Source organism: Pectinophora gossypiella, chromosome 14 (assembly GCF_024362695.1).
Source record: "Pectinophora gossypiella chromosome 14, ilPecGoss1.1, whole genome shotgun sequence".
NCBI classification, from domain to species: domain Eukaryota; kingdom Metazoa; phylum Arthropoda; class Insecta; order Lepidoptera; family Gelechiidae; genus Pectinophora; species Pectinophora gossypiella.
Window position 1 is genome coordinate 1,930,469 of NC_065417.1, and position 19,185 is coordinate 1,949,653.

Consider the following 19,185-nt stretch of genomic DNA (forward strand, 5'->3'; position numbering starts at 1 on the left):
ATATCAAATGGTACTTTCCGTCGCAAAATTCACGAGTTTTTTTGTGTATTATTGAATTATTTTCAATTCCTTACTTTTTTCTCTGCAAAAGTATAGAATTGAAAACATTTTCTAAAACACGGAAAATCCCACTTGATATTAAATCAGAACCATGATCCGAATTATCCCTTATATTATCAGAATAGAAATATATCATAGAAAGTTCCTCATTGTAGAGTCAAAATGTAGTATAAGAAAATGCGTAGTGAAAGTACCCGTGTGTGGAGGTTTCGTAATGATCTTGTGAATCAATGCTTGACTATACAAAGTATACAATCATTCTGTTCAAGTTGATGATAGTAAATGATATATTACTTCTTCCAATGATGAAGAAGAGTAGGTACATTCGCTGCAATCATAAGTCATTTATGATTTATATTACCGGCATTCCCAATATAATCCCCTCAGGCGACGCCCTGAACCGAGGTTCGCGCCCAACTGGACACCCTGGGCCTGTTGTCTTAAATGTTGTACCAGGCCAGAACACTCAGCGCTCCTTGTCCAGCCAAGTAGATAATACTATTTGGAGCAAATCTACTATAAGTCACGTAAAATAAAACAGTTTCTATACAGTAACAATAGCACAAAAGCTGCATCCAAACTGCATTTTTTCTGGCTAGCAAATCATATCCTATAGTACTATCATAGCCCTATCGCCATTCAAATTATGATAAAACTTGTGTAAAAATAATTTGATTAGTACATTGGTAATGCAATTATTTTACATAGACGGTAATGTTAGTTACAACAGACACCACTTTAGTACCCACGCACCTCTTAACATGGAATTTCTCAACTAACCACAACCACAGTGGAATTGAGTTATCATTAGCAAACATTGATGCCTCCGAAGGCCAGTGGTTGAGCTTTGGGCTCGCGGAGGTCCCAGGTTCGAAACAAAGTGAATACATTATTTTAGCTATGGCACTGTGTTGTGATCGTTGTCAAAAACGTGTACCTCGTGTGAGTAATATGAATGGTGTCTTATTATAAGCCATAGATCAATTGGCATGTTAGGCTGCACTTATCAAAGCTGTTGCTTAAAATAAAACCCACAAATGAACATAAACCGACGACCTCCGTGGTCCAGGGTTCGAATCCCGGTGGGGACATATCACAAAAATCACCTTGTGACCCCTAGTTTGGTTAGGACATTACAGGCTGATCATCTGATTGTCCAAAAATTAAGATGATCCGTGCTTCGGAAGGCACGTTAAGCCGTTGGTCCCGGTTACTACTTACTGATGTAAGTAAGTAGTCGTTACATGAGCCATGTGAGGGGCCTTTGGCGGCTCAATAATAACCCTGACACCAGGGTTGATGGGGTTGGTAATTAACCTCACAACCCCCACGATAGAAGAAGAACATAAACCAGTTTAAAAACTTAAACAATGACTCAAACAAAATACCGGATAGCGTTAGAATTATACCACCTTAGTATTCCAGCATTGAAAACTTTATCCCCAAGTAACATTAAACCCAAAATTTTGTAAAATCAACCATCGAGAAGCCACCACCAAACCCGCCACCGAAACCTACCATGGAAATCCCTTAAACCCAAGACTATCACCTACTTCCAACGTAATTATCCATGCTTTCTTTCCTCACGATGACTGAAGACATCTTGGTGGCGTAGACTATACAGCTATCCAGAAACGAGGAGTGGGGCGCTACGACCAAGATTGGCGCCTCCTGCCTGCTCGCTTGGCGCCCCCTGATCGTTATCGCCATGCCTCCAGCTAGGTATGACAGCTTGCCGATGAAACATATTAGCGGCTTCAGGGCCCTAAGGAAAAACGAAATGAAAATAAAATGAAAAAATACATATTATGAACCGAACGGATTCGCTTATGAATCTTGGGAGGATAAACGGCTCACCGGGCCGCTGGATGCGGGCAGCGCAGTACCAATCGTCGTGGAGATCGGAAGGCCTATGCCCAGCAGTGCGCGTCGTACGGCTGATGATGATGAAACGGGTCACATCGAAGCAATTCATCTAAAAACGCAATATTGTAATTTTACATTTGTTTGCATTGCTCACTTACTTTTATATGCGCAAATGTCAAATTACAATATTTCTTTTTCAGGTGACTTGTTACGATGGGGCCTTTTTAATCCCCCTCTGCCGTGTTTATCAAAACTAACAAGCCTAGGTAGACGTTCTCAAGTTACAAGTTACTCTCAAGTACGTGTAAATTACATTTATCAGAAACAGTAGAGCGATTGTAAATATACTTGTGAAATAAATATTGACACTTCAAATGTTGTGGTAACATCTCTCAAAATAGAAACCGAGCCGGATCACCGCTTTGGAATGTTTTCAGCTAATTTTATTGTCATGTTAAAAGGACGTAAACCTTCTATCGAGTCAAGGAAAATAAGTAGTTGAATACTTATTTTAATTATTAAGTATTTATTTTTACCAAGTATTAACCATGAAATCGCTAAAACTACTGATGCCTTCAACCTTCATACCCTTTTAAAAAATAATTAATTAAAAAATTAAATCCAAACTCTAAGGACCATGACCTGAAATTTTAGTTTAAAAAAACTGGAACGTGAAATCCAAGGTTGGATGATAAAAAATAATTTTATGCTTATTTTGTAGTTGTTTTTTTGTAAATGTTTTGAATCAGATAATAATTATATTTTATCGTAATTTATATAATGTGATTGCACTGAATAAATATACGGCTTCTAAAGTCTTTTATGGTGTCTTTTGTGGCATTGGATTGGGTGTTTTATTATTGAAAGTAGTCAATAAAATAATACATGTAAAGGAGGGTCGTTACTTTTAGAATTAATCTATTATTTTGACAGAATTTGAATTAAGTACTTTATTGTTGTTTTGTTTTTCCCTCGTGGAGACAACAATAAAGTAATTCATTCTGAATTCAAATACTGATACACGGTAAATCTAATAATTGAAGAACATGTAAATTTGCATTCATTTGTATTCGGAAAAACTATGATTGTCGAGGGAAATTAAGAAAATAAATGTAAGTACGTTCGATCGAACTTTCCAACTTCGAACGTTTTAACGAAATTAGCTGTTTGTTGTTGTTAACGAATGTAGCAAGGTAACATTGATGCCCTGCGCCGAGGTTCGCGCCCAACTGGGAACCCTCAGGCGGCTTAGACCTGTTGTTTTAAATTTTGTATTCAGCGCTCACTATTTGTCCGGCCAAATAGTTAATGTCATCTGTGAGAAAAATATAAAGGTCTGTAACTCTGTATAATAATTCTAAGTCTTTGCCAGACTCACTGATCCTTAAGATACGAGTTCTTCCTACTTTTGGGGTCAGAGAATCGGTTTTTTTTTTATCTCCATTACTACCTCTTCTATTGTATATTTCTTTTGTGACAGTTATTTAAAATAAATAAATAATAAAAAATAGTTTTTTAATTAAAATAATGAAAAAAACGATTAGAAAAAAATATTATTTATTATGTTAAAAAATATATTTACTTTTCTTTTCTTTTATACAGCAAAGCATGTTATTCCTTATAACATACATTATTACAAATACGGCAATGCGGTGGTTTGCTACTGTTGAACTTAGATCAGCTGTTCCCAAACTTTTTAATTGCAGTCACAAGACAATAAGAAAAAATATTTCTAAGCTTTACATTAAACCCCGTATTTATTGTAAATGAGGGAGAAATGTTGAGACAATATTATTTAATTCTACTCAAATAACATTCTCCGGAATTTTAATATAATGTTTTAAAAATTATACATTTCTCTTGAGTTACAGATAAGTATAATAAATATTGAATGCCTTTCATACCTCACAATGTCCGCGTATGCAATACAATGACATTGTGATGATGTATTTTCAAACCAGTGAACGCTTTGTGATAAAAACATCCATCGCGGTATTCATAACGTCTTCTTTCAAAGAGAAGAAATATCAAAACATTCTGAGGATTCAAACGTTTCGACCCTATTCTTTGAGATTTCATTCAGCAATATTCTGTAAAAAAGTAGCATTTTATTTTCTTGTTTGGTAGGCAATGGCTGGTTTATAAGATGTCTATTGATACTCGCGTTATGAATAAAGTAGGTAAGTAGATAAATTAATTTTAGTTAGATAAGTCATGTCAAAAAAGGATAAATTCATTGTAAAAATATTTCTATCTCAATTTATCCAGAATGTAAACAAATATTCTTCATCACCTCTATCGATATTACCTGAACACATTTTATTAACTACCTATGAAAAAAAAACATAAGACATAACTGTGTTCCTAATTGGGGTAGTCAGAGGTACCATCGCATGATAAACTAAATAAACAAACCCCGCCGAGCTTCCTCTAAAAAAAAATCTAACTACAAACACATTAAACACATAGCATTCATACAAAAGCACAAAACAGTCCACAAAAATAAAAGAAAGCATCCAAAAACAGCTGACGAAACGCCAAAAGACAAACGAAAAGAAAGCTAAACTGCAAAACGACTAAATGCAAAAGAAAAATCAACCAAAATCGTAGCTGAGACAAAAAATATGTTATTACAAAACGAAGGTGAAAGATACACTAGGTTTCAAATAATAACGCGTGCCACGAAAGAAGTCGACGGATTTTAATGGAACTAATTGACAAATCATAATAATTCTATGCAAAACTGCGACAGTAGCGCCGCCGCGGCCACGGGACTTCTTTTGTGACACGGACTATATTTAAAACCTAGTTTATCTTTTAGTCTTCGTTTTGTAATTAAGCTGTTATATTCTAACAAACACTTGAACGACAGAAAATAGACTAAGTTCATCCGGTTAAGAGTCAGCGATATCTAAATATGATTTCTTAATTCATGGGGTGGACGTGCCCGAAATGATATGCATGGTCACCCGCGGCACAGCAACCGTGACGCGCGCGACGCGAATTATATCGAAGGCTTCAACCATGCCGCTAAAGCTATCTACGTGGATAAACATCGTACGGTCGAGACCCTCGATATAATTTGCGAATAAGAAAACGACAGGATAAATAAAAGTAGTAGTCTATGCAGGAATCAGGGCCAATGTAATATTTATTTAGAATTACAATTGTTCTTTTTTGCATGCTATAGATTTCAAGCCAAATAGGCTAAATGCGACTTTATAATCAATTTAAAACTCAATTAATTGCGAAGAAAGAATTTTGAATTAGCAACCAGATTGAAGATATTATATTTTGTTTTTTTTTTCCACCTTAGTTTTGACAACCACTGACTCTTAACCAACAATCACTACACCTACGTCCAATGAAGGGGAGTCGCGCTGTATCAGCCTTCGCCACCACACTTGGAGCCCCGAGCACCACGATGGCAATAGCATCGAAGAATGAGGAGTGTGGCGCCATCACCACGACCGGCGCGTCTCGCGGGTGCGCTGGCTTGTGATGGTGGCCCAGGATCCTGACTCGGTGGAAACCCGCCGCCACCACCACCAGCCGCATCAGGGACAGGATCGAGAACCGGAGTTTGCTACAATAAAGGAATTATGATTACCATTGACCTCGTATATAAACAAATAGACTACAATACTTTGTAAAAAAACGTGCGCGGCGCATCTTGTCACTAAACAACGACGTGTCAAGGTTGAATTTAGTCGCTATGGTCGTAATGACGACACTGTACAACCGATATTGCTCTTAATTTTAACAGCCATAACATCTTAATTTAAGCGAACGAATTTGTACTATCTATATAACTTAATATATACGTATTTAAAACACAGTTCGGTCGTTGTTTTTAGAAAATCTTTAGCGACTGTCAGTCTATTTGTTTATACTATGTCAGTGGATTACACACATTAATACAGTAATGAGATACTCTATCGAGGTCAATCGACTAATATCTCTGTAGTAACATATTATACCTGAATGCTTCATAGAAATTAAAGAAACCACAGACACACGAAAGCCAGCTAGTTTCTAACTAGTCAAAATAAACGCAATAAAGGCTGGCTCTGACACATCATACGCGTAGGTACTGCGGGTTTGATTCCACCTTTAAATAATTCACGTCACTACCTCTAGTTCGGTTAAGAGATTATCATTTTACTTTATTTTACTCATAGATATCCAACAGCAGTTTTACGAGTAATCACCTGATTTCCTGAAAAATAGATGATTCCGCACTTCAGAAGGCACGTGAAGCTTTTGGCAGTATGTATGTAGATGCCTACCTATAGCGCCTCAATGATAAAATTTACTTATAAAGTACTGTATATTCTACCGTAACAGATCTATGGTATTCAGTAGCCTCTTAATACACGCGGAACAGAAAAGTATCTTAAAACGCGAAACAAAACACCCAAGAACCTATACCCATATCTGAATTTGATTTTCTCAAATAATTTTCTTTCATATTACATAAGTCTTAGTAAAACATATAGTTTATTGCTAAGGTCACTCACAGTCAAGTTATTTACTGCTAAGTTATTATTTTCCCAGACTTAGTTACTAATAAATCATTTACTCTTAAGCTGTAGCTAGGAAATTAGCGAACAGAGCCTCAAATTAGAATAAAACACATTTTAATAATAAAATAATTATCATACAACTTTTTTGGGGTTATGTACGAAAGAATTGACAGAAAAAATAAATAGCTCATTTACATGAGCATATTCTATATAAAAAAGCTTCATCATATCACTAATTTAAGAGCCACTCTCTTGTCGGTGTAGCATTCTCCATTCCTGTCTATCGAAGACCAATTCCTTCACTTCCTTACAAGACACAACGTTCGCCTTCTCTATAATCTGTTCTATGTAAGCCCTTCTTGCTCTTCCTTCCCCTTCCTCTCTGTCCTTGTAGCTTCCCTTCTATGATGTTTTTAATAAATTCGTCGTGTCTTATTAAGTGTCAAATCCTCTTGTCTCTTCTATCCTCATTAGTAAACAAGCTTATTGTAAGATTAATGATTACCTAAATGATAAAAAACGTGTAATTTATACCTAATATATAGATTTAAAACATGTGTTGCTGTTGCAGTTTCTTGGCATTTCTTCTCGAGAACATCTTGCGAAATGTCGTAGATTCAAAAATGACAAATTGACCTTTAACAAGTTTATCTATGATAATGAGGGAGTTTCCAATCGGCGTTCGCCAAAAACACGATAGATGGCGTTTTTAAGTTTTTTCGTTTAACCTTCTAATTTCATGGATAACAGACATATTCATCCTTTATATTTGTTTTTCAGTATAAATGATGACCCTTTTTATTACACCAAGGTACAATTACAACTTCCACCCATTATTATTCTGATCAAAAAAGAGAAGCAATATAGGTAGCAACATAATTCATAATGTGATCCAATTAGTTTTATGTATGCGTCTGCCATTACATTACATTTTTGAATAATTATGTACCCCAGCAATGAGAAAATAAGTAATTATCACGTTAGAAGTGAACAACGCCATCTATCGTGTGTTTGGGGAACGTGGATTGGAAAGTACCTCATTACGATGAATAAACGATTCTGATTCTGAATGGGGTACTAGACTTAACGCTAATCGCCGTAAACACTTCTCGGGGCCCAGAAGCGATTTATCTCGATACTACCTCGAGCGGTAAACTATCCTAATAGAAAGCACTCCACTAAATAATTACCTTCGCAAACCAAAATTGATTGAACCTGTCTCACCTTCCAACCCGCGAAAGAAAAACCAGCCCAATACAGGTTAGGTCACATACCTCCGAAAATGCATTTCTCGGGAATGTGGGTTTCCTCATGATGTTTTTCTTCACCTCTGAGCATGTGATGATCATTTATGATCCAAACATGAATTCGAAAACAAATCCGACAATCATTGATTTAGGCCTGTGCTGGATTCGAACTTGCGACCTCAAAGTGAGAGGCAAGCGTTCTACACGGCTTTACTGTCACTAGTATTTCCTAATAATAAATTGCTTTATCAATGCGATATCACGTAAATCTTTGTGCCTACGAATATGTTATCTATATTATCCAAACCCGGAAGGGACACTCTCTACCAAGTATTCATGGGATTCTCTTAAAACGCATAAATGTTTTTGTCATAATTTAAACTATCATAATCCTTTTTGCATAACGTTTTTTATCATAATAGTACTTTCCCATAATAACATCTAGGAATACTGGTTTGTTAGGTGTAACTTATTTTTGGAATAATATTTGTTGGTATAAATTTGATTCGCATATAAATAGGTAAGTATCCATAATTCTTTTTTAGATTAATAGTGTTTTGTCGTAATTTTTACAAGGCATAACAGTAGGTTAGGGTGCGGCGGGGGTGGCCCTTGGGCCACCCCTACGCCGCCAGCATGTTTAGCTTACACACGAAAAGTATACTGAATGATGACCAATAGCATGAAATAGTGTCAAAAAATATAAAAAGTCACAATCATGAACCAAATGCAGCGTTGCAGCCAAGGAAAAAGTAAGTTTCGAAAATGTTCAAAGTTGTGCCAAAACTTTTCTTATTCGGAGTATAGTTTTTATGCTTATAATAATTATGCTTATATATCATTATTCTCATTAATTATTATGCTTAAAGTAGTTAAGAGTTTCAAAATTATGCTTGAAAAGTTATGATAAATTAATACTATGCGTAACTAATAATAGGATAAGTAACAGTATGCCATGGTAAATTATTACAAAAAAAATATGAGTAAAAATAGAGAACCAGTATTATTCATACCTATACAAATGGTTAACTTTATCCGAATTTAGGTAGGTTTAGCGCTGGCTTCACTGCTTTCTTTAATAAGTCCATAATAAAATGGGCCATGTGAACATTGAATGTTAAATTAAACACTCTAAACAGATTCGAAATTCCACTTGATATCAAGTCAGAATCATGGTCTGAATCATCCCGCTCAGTATTCGTAACACTAACACCCATTCGCATACGTAATCATGAGCATTATCATGTACCCACTTTACAACCCTGTCGCACTATCATATTTGACATTTAATGAGATTTACGGTTTCATTTGTCAAAAAAGTTAATGTGACATAGTTTCAAAGTGTATACATATTAGTACTCGTGACCGTACTTGTATGGCTACTTGTACGTACTGAATACAAGTGGAATTTTCCATCACAAGAGTATACAATTTATCTTCTATCGTGTGGGTTGTGAGGTGAATTACCAACCTCATCAACCCTGGTGTCAGGGTTATTACTGAGCAGCCAATGGCTCATATAACGACCATTTACTTACCATTAGTAAGTAGTAACCGGGACCAACGGCTTAACGTGCCTTCCGAAGCACGAATCTTCTTACTTTCAGACAATCAGGTGATCAGCCTGTAATGTCCTAACCAAACTAGGGATCACAAAGTGATTATTGTGATATGTCCCCACCGGGATTCGAACCGGGGACCTCCGGATCGTAAGCCCAACGCTCAATCAGTGAACCACAGAGGTCATTTTATACAATTGAAAATAATTTAAATAAACACAAAAACAGTCATGAATTTTGCGACGGAAAACTCCACTTGATATTAACTCAGAATCATGGTCTGAATCATCCCCTTCAGTATTCGTTACGTCTAACAAGCCTGTATATCACGGGTTATAATTTTATCTACCGCGTTTTATCGCACCTCTATCACTATCGCACTTCCGATTGAGAGAATGAGTACCGTTCGTATGTCCACACGTCACTACTTGATGGTTTAACAACCCGAGTAATTTCTACTTTTACTTTTACTTGGTAAAGTAATGTTGCTGGCTGTGTAGCGACAAGCGAACATTTACCAAGAACATAACATAGACATACGGTCACGAGCATTAATATGTATACACTTTGGTACCATGTCACATTAACTTTTTTGACAAATTGATCTGTAAGTCTCACTAAATGTCAAATATGTTAGTGCGACAGAGTCCTAAAGTGCGTACATTATATTGCTCATGACTGTACATACATAAACAGCCTACGTCCCACTGCTGGGCACAGGTCTCCCCTCAATCAACCGGAGGGGGTATGGAGCATACTCCACCACGCTGCTCCACTGCGGGTTAGTGGAGGTGATTTTTACGGCTAATACCCGGGACCAACGGCTTAACGTGCCCTCCGAAGCACGGAATCATTTATTTATTTATTTATAAAGGTACATACAACATTACAGTGTAATCCAATGCGCTGTATGACGAGAAAAGAAATCTTACTTTTTCGGACAATCAGGTGATTCAAGCCTGAAAATTCCTTACCAAACAAAGGACAGTCTCACAAAGTGATTTCGACAATGTCCCTATCGGAAATCGAACCCGGACCTCCAGAGTGTGAGCCTAACGCTCTAACCATTAGACCACAGAGGCTGTTACCAAGAACATAGAATAAAGAATAATACTACGTATAACGGTAACTCTCCGCCCCGCGCGAATTTGCCCCGGACGTGACCTCACCTTCTCTGTGTTTTACTTTAGTCACACCCCGGACACTGGTTACATACAAACAACCTCGTTGTACACAGACACTACACATTGACATTATCGTATCGCATCTGTGTGTGTGACGTCGGACGTCATACGATTCAAGTCTCAACTATGTTTGAGGGGGGGTGAGGTAAACCTAACTCAGACGGTGGGGAGCGGAAAGTTGCATTCTATACCTAGTATTATTCCTTATCCTATGCTTTAGTAGCAAATGGCCGTAAGCGGCTCCTTAGCCGCTCTCCTTAATAGAAGCGTGCGCAGACTATCTGTCGCTCACACACACGTTAGGAATGAGATTTTTGTATGGGATGGCCGGGGAGTGTGAAGAAAAAAAATAAAAAGTTATTATTACTGGCAGGCAACATTCCTTTATCAAATATGGTAAAAAAATGTACGCGCACTGCATATATTCACGACACTTATTGAACTGGGAAAAACATGCAATAGACATCAACGGGATCATAAATTTTCCACGATTTGACAAATTAATTAAATTAAATGTGGGATAAAAAAGTATTTTTTCATTCAAATGCTTTTTTATCTAAATTGATGTAGATTTTCATGATAATAATTATTTAATATTAAATACCTACATTTTAAGAATAAAATCAGCCTTATAATATTTATTTTTTTGCAAAATAAGTAATACTTTAGGCATAACAACAATTTATATTTTTGTTATTTTAGAAAGTAAAAGCAATGACTTCCTGCAGTAATTGCTTTTTTTCTTTTGATAGACAGTTTAATGGAGGGGACGGCGCGTACGCAGTCCCCACTACCAAAAATAACGCACCCGAGTTATCCACATTAGGGATAATCGCAGGGGTCAACCCGTCCGCAGTGCAATGGACAGGCCTCGCCCTGGGGGAACCGCCTTCTTGATCACGGTGTCCCCTGTGCCAGGTAAGTATGCTTTTCGGAGCTCAACTCAAACTATTTACGCGTTAGCCGGCGAATCTTAACACCGCGATGTAGAAATGTAGTGAACGGAACAGCGACATCCAGCGGATTCTTGAGGAACTAATTTTGCAATTATTGGTAAAGTTTTTTTTCTATTTTGATGGTTTTTACACATAAAAAATATTTAATAAATATAATATTATTACCCTGTATTTGTAAAAGAGTATTTTCTTTAGTTTTAGGAACTTATCCACCTCAATAAGGAAAACATTTTTACGCGATCGTGAGAATGTGTGTTTCTAGTTTTAATGATACCTACTTTAAATGTAAATGATTAAAAAAATCTCTTATGAGGAACTTTCCAGGCTACGTTACTACGTTAACAATATAGATGGCGCTGTAAACATTTTCCTTCGTTTAATTTTCTAATTTATAATAACAGACATAGTGCATCTTTTATCTTTGTTTTTAGGTATAAATGATGACCCTTTTTATTACACCCAGGCACAATGACATCTTCCACCCATTATTATTCTGATCAATATAAAGAGAAGCAATATATATGTAGCAACATAATTCTATATACATATAATGTGATCCAAATATCAAGCAACAATTATTTTTATATAAGCTTCTTACATTATATTTTTGAATAGTTATGTACCCGAGTAATGAGAAAATAGGTAATTATCACGTTAAATCTCGACAGCGCCATCAATTTTTTTTTTTTTTGGTACCTGGCGTGGTAAGTCCATCATTGAATAGACAGAACCAAAAAAACATATTATTATTATTACTACGGTCACGAGCATTAATATGTATACACTTTGGTACCATGTCACATTAACTTTTTTGACAAATTGAACTGTAAGTCTCAATAAATGACAAATATGTTAGTGCGACAGAGTCCTAAAGTGGGTACATTATATTGCTCATGACTGTACATACAACAAGAGGAAAAAAAAGACGGACGGGTCGAGATGACACACATATTCGAGAGTGATTCGGAAGCATTGCAGCGGTCATAAAATAAAAACCGGTTTATTTATAAAACTGTCTTGAGTACGCAAGTCGGGTTACTAAGTATGCTTACTTAGTTTTGACCCTCTTCATCATCATCTCCAGCATGGTCCCGTTTCTCACAGGGTCCGCTTACCTAACCTGAAGATTTGACAGGTCTGGTTTTTTACAGAAACAACTGAGAAATTTAAGAATAAAATAGGCAGCCTTATTGCTAAACAGCAATATCTGCCAGGCAACCTCAGGGTGAAAGAACTTCATCGTCTCCCTACCATTATCCCGTTTTTCACAAGGTCCGCTTACCTAACCTGAAGATTTGACAGGTCCGGTTTTTTACGGAAACGACTGTCTGTCTGACCTTCCAACCCGCGAAGGGAAAACCAGCCCAATACAAGTTAGGTCACATACCTCCTAAAATGCATTTCTCGGGAATGTGGGTTTTACTCACGATGTTTTCCTTCACCGCTGAGCACGTGATAATCATTCATAATCCGAATAATCCGAAAACAAACTCGACAATCGCATGAATCCAGCATGTGCTGGATTCGAAGTGAGATGCAAGCGTTCTACCAATTGGGCTACCACGGCTCCTGAGCCGGCATACATATTAATAATTATTATTTATTTTATTTAATTAACTAATATATTTATTGGCCCCGATTCCTGCAGACACCGCCTAATTTTATTTTAGGTTACCTATATCCGTCATTTTCGTATCCGTCGAAAAGGAAAGGGACGGATGATTCACAGCTCTTAATTTTAGGAAGAATGAGTAAATGAATGAATAACCCGGGCGAATCAAAAGGTACGTCGCTGGTATGCAATCCGTTTGACGTGCTGTCTACTTAACTGTGTCGGGTTATTGACTGATGTAAAATGTTTAGACGGTTGGTTTAGATTTGTGCTTAAAATTGACGTGTGTTCCATAAATTTTATGCTTGTCGATTACCCGTCCCTTTCCTTTTCGGCGGATAAGAAAATGACAGATATAACTTAAAATAAAATTAGATGGTATTTACAGGAATTAGCACCATTAATTCATTTAGTTATTTTTATAATAACTAAATGAATTAACTAAATGAACTAAATGAATAAAATAAAATAAAATAATAATTAACTTAGGTGTACTGCGCTGTACTAAATGTTTCTTAACCGGCCGGCAAATATGTATATTTTGTCACATACCCGTGAAAGCAATGACAGAACCAGACAACAAGTGAAAGGATCATAATCTAGAATTCTAGACCGAAGTAAAATCGAAACCTCGCTTAAATATGCACAATTCTACTTTCAGATCAGCTAGAAAACATAACCAGTTATTAAATTTAAATGTTTTTATTTCAGAGCTCAGGATTGTTCAAAATTAAGGTAATAATCATTGTCCCACTATTCAAATGCAGGTGGTATTTCACTGCGGTGTGCTGAAAGTGCTTTTTTACAGCTAATACTTAGACCGACGGCTTAACATGCCCTCCGAAGCACGGAATCATCTTACTTTTTCGGACAATCAGATGATTCATGCCTGCAATGTCTTTGCCAAACAAAGGACAGCCTCATAAAGAGATTTCGACAATATCCCCATCGGGAATCGAACTTGGACATGCAGATCGTTAGCCTACCGCTCTAACCACTTGACTAGAGAGGCTATTATCAGGCTGATCACGGAAACGTATGAACAAATCTGACGTGTATTGCCGCTCTAGAGCCTTGAAATTATCTGCGCTAATGTTCTGCCAAACACGTGCTACTGTCTGGCTGCCTATTGAGAATTAAAAAAAACACTGCGATTTGACGTCATCACTCGTCATCGGCTTGATTACGAACGCGAAAGTTCGCGGGAAAGTTAACTTTAGCTAGCAACCATTAGCAAACGTACCGCGATCAAACTGAGGATGTTTTAAATGGTCCTCCAAACCGGTGAACATGTAGGCACGAAGATTTTGATGAAAGTTGAATTGACACACCTGTTTCGCTTTTTTAACTTTCATCAAAATCTCTGGGATACCTACCCCAATGGGAAATAGGCGACATTTATTTACGGTCACGAGCATTAATATATTATATACACTTTGGTACTATGTCACATTAACTTTTTTGACTAATTGAACTGTAAGTCTCACTAAATGTCAAATATGTTAGTGCGACAGAGTCCTAAAGTGAGTACATTATATTGCTCATGACTGTATGTACGTATATTATATTATTGTGCTTTGAATGATATGTAGCTACTGGGTCAAAGATGAATTATGAAATGCTAATCTAGAAATAGAAGCCAATCTTGATTTAAATCCATGTCATTTTCTTTTTGACTTTACGAATAGGTTATTTGACTGGGTCAAAGATAAATTATAACATGCTGTTCTAGAAATAGAAGCCAGTTTAAGATGATCAAAAATCAATCTCATTTTACTTTTCGACTTATTTTCGAATTTTATTTATGAATTAAGTAACAATGAGTACGACGTTTGACCGCTTTTATTGATGACGTCACAGGACAGTATTTCTATACAAACTCCAAAGAAAACTTTCGTTTTGACGTTTCATAAAAACTATCTTATTTGACTAAATTGTCAAGTAGCCTATTATTGAGAATAATACATAAAATATAACTAAGTATGACCACGTTTATTGACGACATACGTGTGTGTTTCTTCACAAATTCCGTAGAAATGTATCGTTTTGACATATCGTAAAAAGTATCTCATTTGACTAGATTGCCCTCTCGGCTGTGTCTGAAAGTCAGCGAGCGAGTTTGAATTTCGAAATAGATTTGAATAAACTCCTTTGATTGGGATTTGTTCGGAATACAACTCTCTTTCAAATAATATATTAGATTTAGATTGATTTCGCTTTAATTATGTTAATTTTAAGAAAAAGATGTTGGAACATTTATGTTTGAATTATAAATATGCATTTTTCATATTCTTGATTGTTACAAAGTTTAACACTTAAACTTATTGATAGAGCTATGTACGCCGTTACTGTGATCTACATCAGACCCTTTATAATTTTAAGATAAGCAAATACTTAATGTATACCATGTGGGTTTCTGAAAGGCAGTAAATTCCCTATGTTCATACATAGTTCATAGTATGAACTGATTGCGTAACGCCTGCTAGATTTTAATAGCAATTACCCAGTAAATAGAATTAGTATTGTCATTTTAAAGGGCACTTATACCTACTTATATTTGTTATGAGTTGTTGTTACGAGTCTACACTTATTTAGCATAATACAAAATAATGATTTCTTATAATTACATTATTTATATTTCTATTGTTACATCAAAAAATAAATACACCTATGAATAAAACATACTCTGGATATTATTATAAAGCTCGTGCCAAAATAATAACATTTGTTTCGAATAATCATCTATTTATGAATAATTTTGTTAGGTAAGTAGGTAGAAAAATAATAAAAAACAGTAAGTTTACAAAAAATAAGAATAGGTAATTAATTAATTATTAAAAACAACGTTCCCAAAATAGGTATCTATATTTAAGCATAGAAGTAGGTAACTATATATTATTATACAAGGTCGTTGTCGGGAGCTTACAGAATAACGGAACCCTACAATTCCGCAATTATTGCACAAAAGAGATCAATACAAAGAAGTGCTAGTTTAATTATCAAAAAACCGATGTTTACCGACAAATAATTGGCGCGCAAACACACTGCAGTCGCGTGACAATAATATACACGAGCGCAAAGAGCTATTTATAAAAGTTTCTGTTTTAATCAAGGTCAACTTTATAATTATGCAATTCGTTCACAATAATAATAAATAATAATAATAATAATAATTTATTCAGAAAAAACATTAAGTACTTATAATTATTTTCAAACAATCATCTTCAGACAAAGTATTGGTACATATTTTAACTAACAAATTCACAATAATTTCTATAACAAATAGTTATAATTTAAAATAAAAAATATAATGTGTTTTGCTAATCGTAAATTACAGGCATATTTTATAGTTTTGGTATAGTATATCTGAATTGAAAAAAAAAGCTTTTCCAAATGTTTTAAATTAATAACATGTAACATAGCATCACACCTGTATCTCCGAAGGGGTAGGCAGAGGTGTATAGTATATAAAATGCACCCACCTAACACCAGCTTTGTTTATAAAAATGTATGACAATATTTTTGGAAAAAGAAATTCCCCATTTAATACCTACCCAAGTGTCAAATGTGCATAATGCCTATTAACCACATGCTTCGTCAAAGTAAAGTTTGGATAATTATATACCTTGTTTAAAGCTGCAGTAGCTTTAGGCGGATGAGACGTTCGTTATGTAAAAATTGACGATTCAAAGTGTAACTATGTTACCTACTGAATAAAGATATTTTTGAATTTGAATTAGTTTGTTTTTTTTATAAGTATGCTATATTTTCTATTTATGTTTGTTTGCTATATTTCGTACGTATATGTCTCCGATACACGCATTCGTTATACAATAGATGTCCATTTTAAGACTATTCACGCTCAGTTCGCAGTTATAATTTAACACGTAAGTGCCTATAAACGCTTCTCACGTTGAAGGTAATATAATTGTCGATACTATGAGCAGGCAAAAAATATACTTCTTAGCCTGGGCTTAGTAACGCATAAATATATAGCAGTTGTAGTCATATAATTTCAAAAGTATATGAGTATGTAGGCTGTTATAAGGTTATGAAATAACACCCTGAGTAGATCTGTTAAACAATGTCCGGGATCCAATCATAAAGTGACCTTTCCAAGTAGTCTTACGTCTGGTTTTTGCAACCAACTTTCAGTGGAACGAAAAGGTAAGAGTCCGGTTGAGTAAATGCCATATAAAGCAAACAATATCACGTGCAAATAAAAGAAACCCAGTGCCACTGTTGCCTCTACTCAGACGATGTGAGGCTTATGTACAAAACCTACTGTTACGTAAAGTACTATGTGATACGTTTAAGATTTTAACCATAAGTAGGTACCTACTTTCTTTTTTGAACCCAATCATACATGTACAGTCATGAGCAATATAATGTACCCACTTTAGGACTGTGTCGCACTAACATATTTGACATTTAGTGAGACTTACAGTTCAATTTGTCAAAAAAGTTAATGTGACATGGTACCAAAGTGTATACATATTAATGCTCGTGACCGTACTGTATTGTGGGGGTTATGTCTGATTGTTGAAATTTAGTTCTGTGCAATAAAGTATATTTGATTTGATTTGATGTATTGCATGAAAACTACACCTCACTGATTTTGTAACTTCAAAATTGATGTAAAATGGCTTTTTGTGATAATACATTTTTATTCTTATTATTATTTCGTTTCCGTATCTCGGGCCTATGGAGTCCCGGACTTTTGGATGGCGTGTGTGGGGCCGAAGCCAACACGTAGAGGCCCCTTAAGACAATTTACTCTAAATGTATATTAACACATAAACTGGATGGAAAAGCAATAGATACTTAAATTTACTCTTAAACATTTAGAATGTATTATTACGCTTAAAGGTTAATCTTTACACTAACTATATTAAGTTGTACTAACATTTCTCTGTTTAACAAGATGTAACAGAAATATTTCGTTGTTTACATTACTTGCCTATACTGTAAACTATGGTTTGATATGGTTATCGCATATTATTTACGTCGGAGTTAGTATCTAGTATTCAATAAATATTGCAATATTATTAGCTGTTACCTATCATTATGTTAAACAAAGTTCACCTACGTGCATCTGCATTTGCTCTGAATATTGTTCGCACTCTAGCAATCTAGGACGGATCGATTGTGGAAGGTGTCGGTTACACTCTCGCCATTCGTAATACGTCACTGCCTTCGGCAAGTAATCTCAACTGAGTCGTATTTACGATAATATTATAAAGAGGTATTTGTGAGCTATAATCTATAAACTCCCTCAACTAGGTACTCATTAGGTAAGAAACTTTATACCAATATATAGAATTGACTTATGAAATATTGGACTGATAACTACCGGGTGATTTTAATATAGGTAGTCCACGCGAGCGAAATTGCTAGAGTACCATAAAATTAAGATTTATGTCAGATATATCTAAAAGGTTCATTACACTATCCAATTTTTCATCGGCCATCGGGTGTAGTTATAGGTACAAAATTTATGTATGTATGGTATCGTGGTCCCGCCCACAGATGAGCATCGGGTCCAATAGATTAGGCAGTGTAATAAGCCCTTAAGGAAAGAAATGAGAAAACTTCGTATCATCAACGTAAAGGTCAGTAAGAATAAGGGGTCATCTCGTTAGTATGACAGACATATTACCCAGTCTTACATCTGTCGGAAGAACCTATGGGACGTTCCCATTTTCTGTTTTTTTTTTTTTTTGTAATGGTAATATCATCTCTTTTATGTGTAATTCCATGTACGGTAAACTATTAAATAAATATTACCGCGAATTCCTGTAGTACTGGCTACCCTAGTAAATATTCAAACTCAAAAATATCGTCTTTAATTTTCATTACATAACATAGTTACACACTGAATCGTCAAATTTTACTTAAATATATTTTATATCGAAGGTTTAATTCGCCTAAAACTGCCGCAGCTTCTCACAACCTGTATAGCCGAGGAAAAGAAGTTGCAATAAAAACAGGGCACTAGACGTTCTTAAATATCGCTGAAGAGTGTATCATATTCCTCATAAATACAATACTCGCTACAAGTTGTGATTTTGACCCAGTATGCGTGAATTGTTTACTGTATTTAAAACGAACCAGTCCATCAGTAAACGTTTAATTTCTTGCGGCTTCTTCGAATAAACAAATACCAATCAACGTT

General features: G+C 35.5%; 1 protein-coding gene and 1 non-coding gene across 3 annotated transcripts in view; both read right to left on the minus strand.

Moving 5' to 3' along the window:
* The window catches only part of LOC126372485 (lysophosphatidylcholine acyltransferase), a 38,707-nt gene that overhangs the window by 12,056 nt on the left and 7,466 nt on the right, over nucleotides 1–19,185 (minus strand). The window contains exon 3 of one of the 2 annotated variants that reach the window (XM_050018281.1): nucleotides 1,614–1,825. In XM_050018281.1, coding sequence (XP_049874238.1) covers nucleotides 1,614–1,825 — 212 coding nt within the window. Of the gene's footprint in view, nucleotides 1–1,613; nucleotides 1,826–5,285; nucleotides 5,513–19,185 lie in introns of both variants that reach the window. The other variant, XM_050018280.1, reaches the window with a different exon arrangement.
* LOC126372900 (U1 spliceosomal RNA) lies at nucleotides 11,206–11,368 on the minus strand. Its single transcript, XR_007567240.1, has one exon. It is a non-coding gene; the product is annotated as a U1 spliceosomal RNA (small nuclear RNA).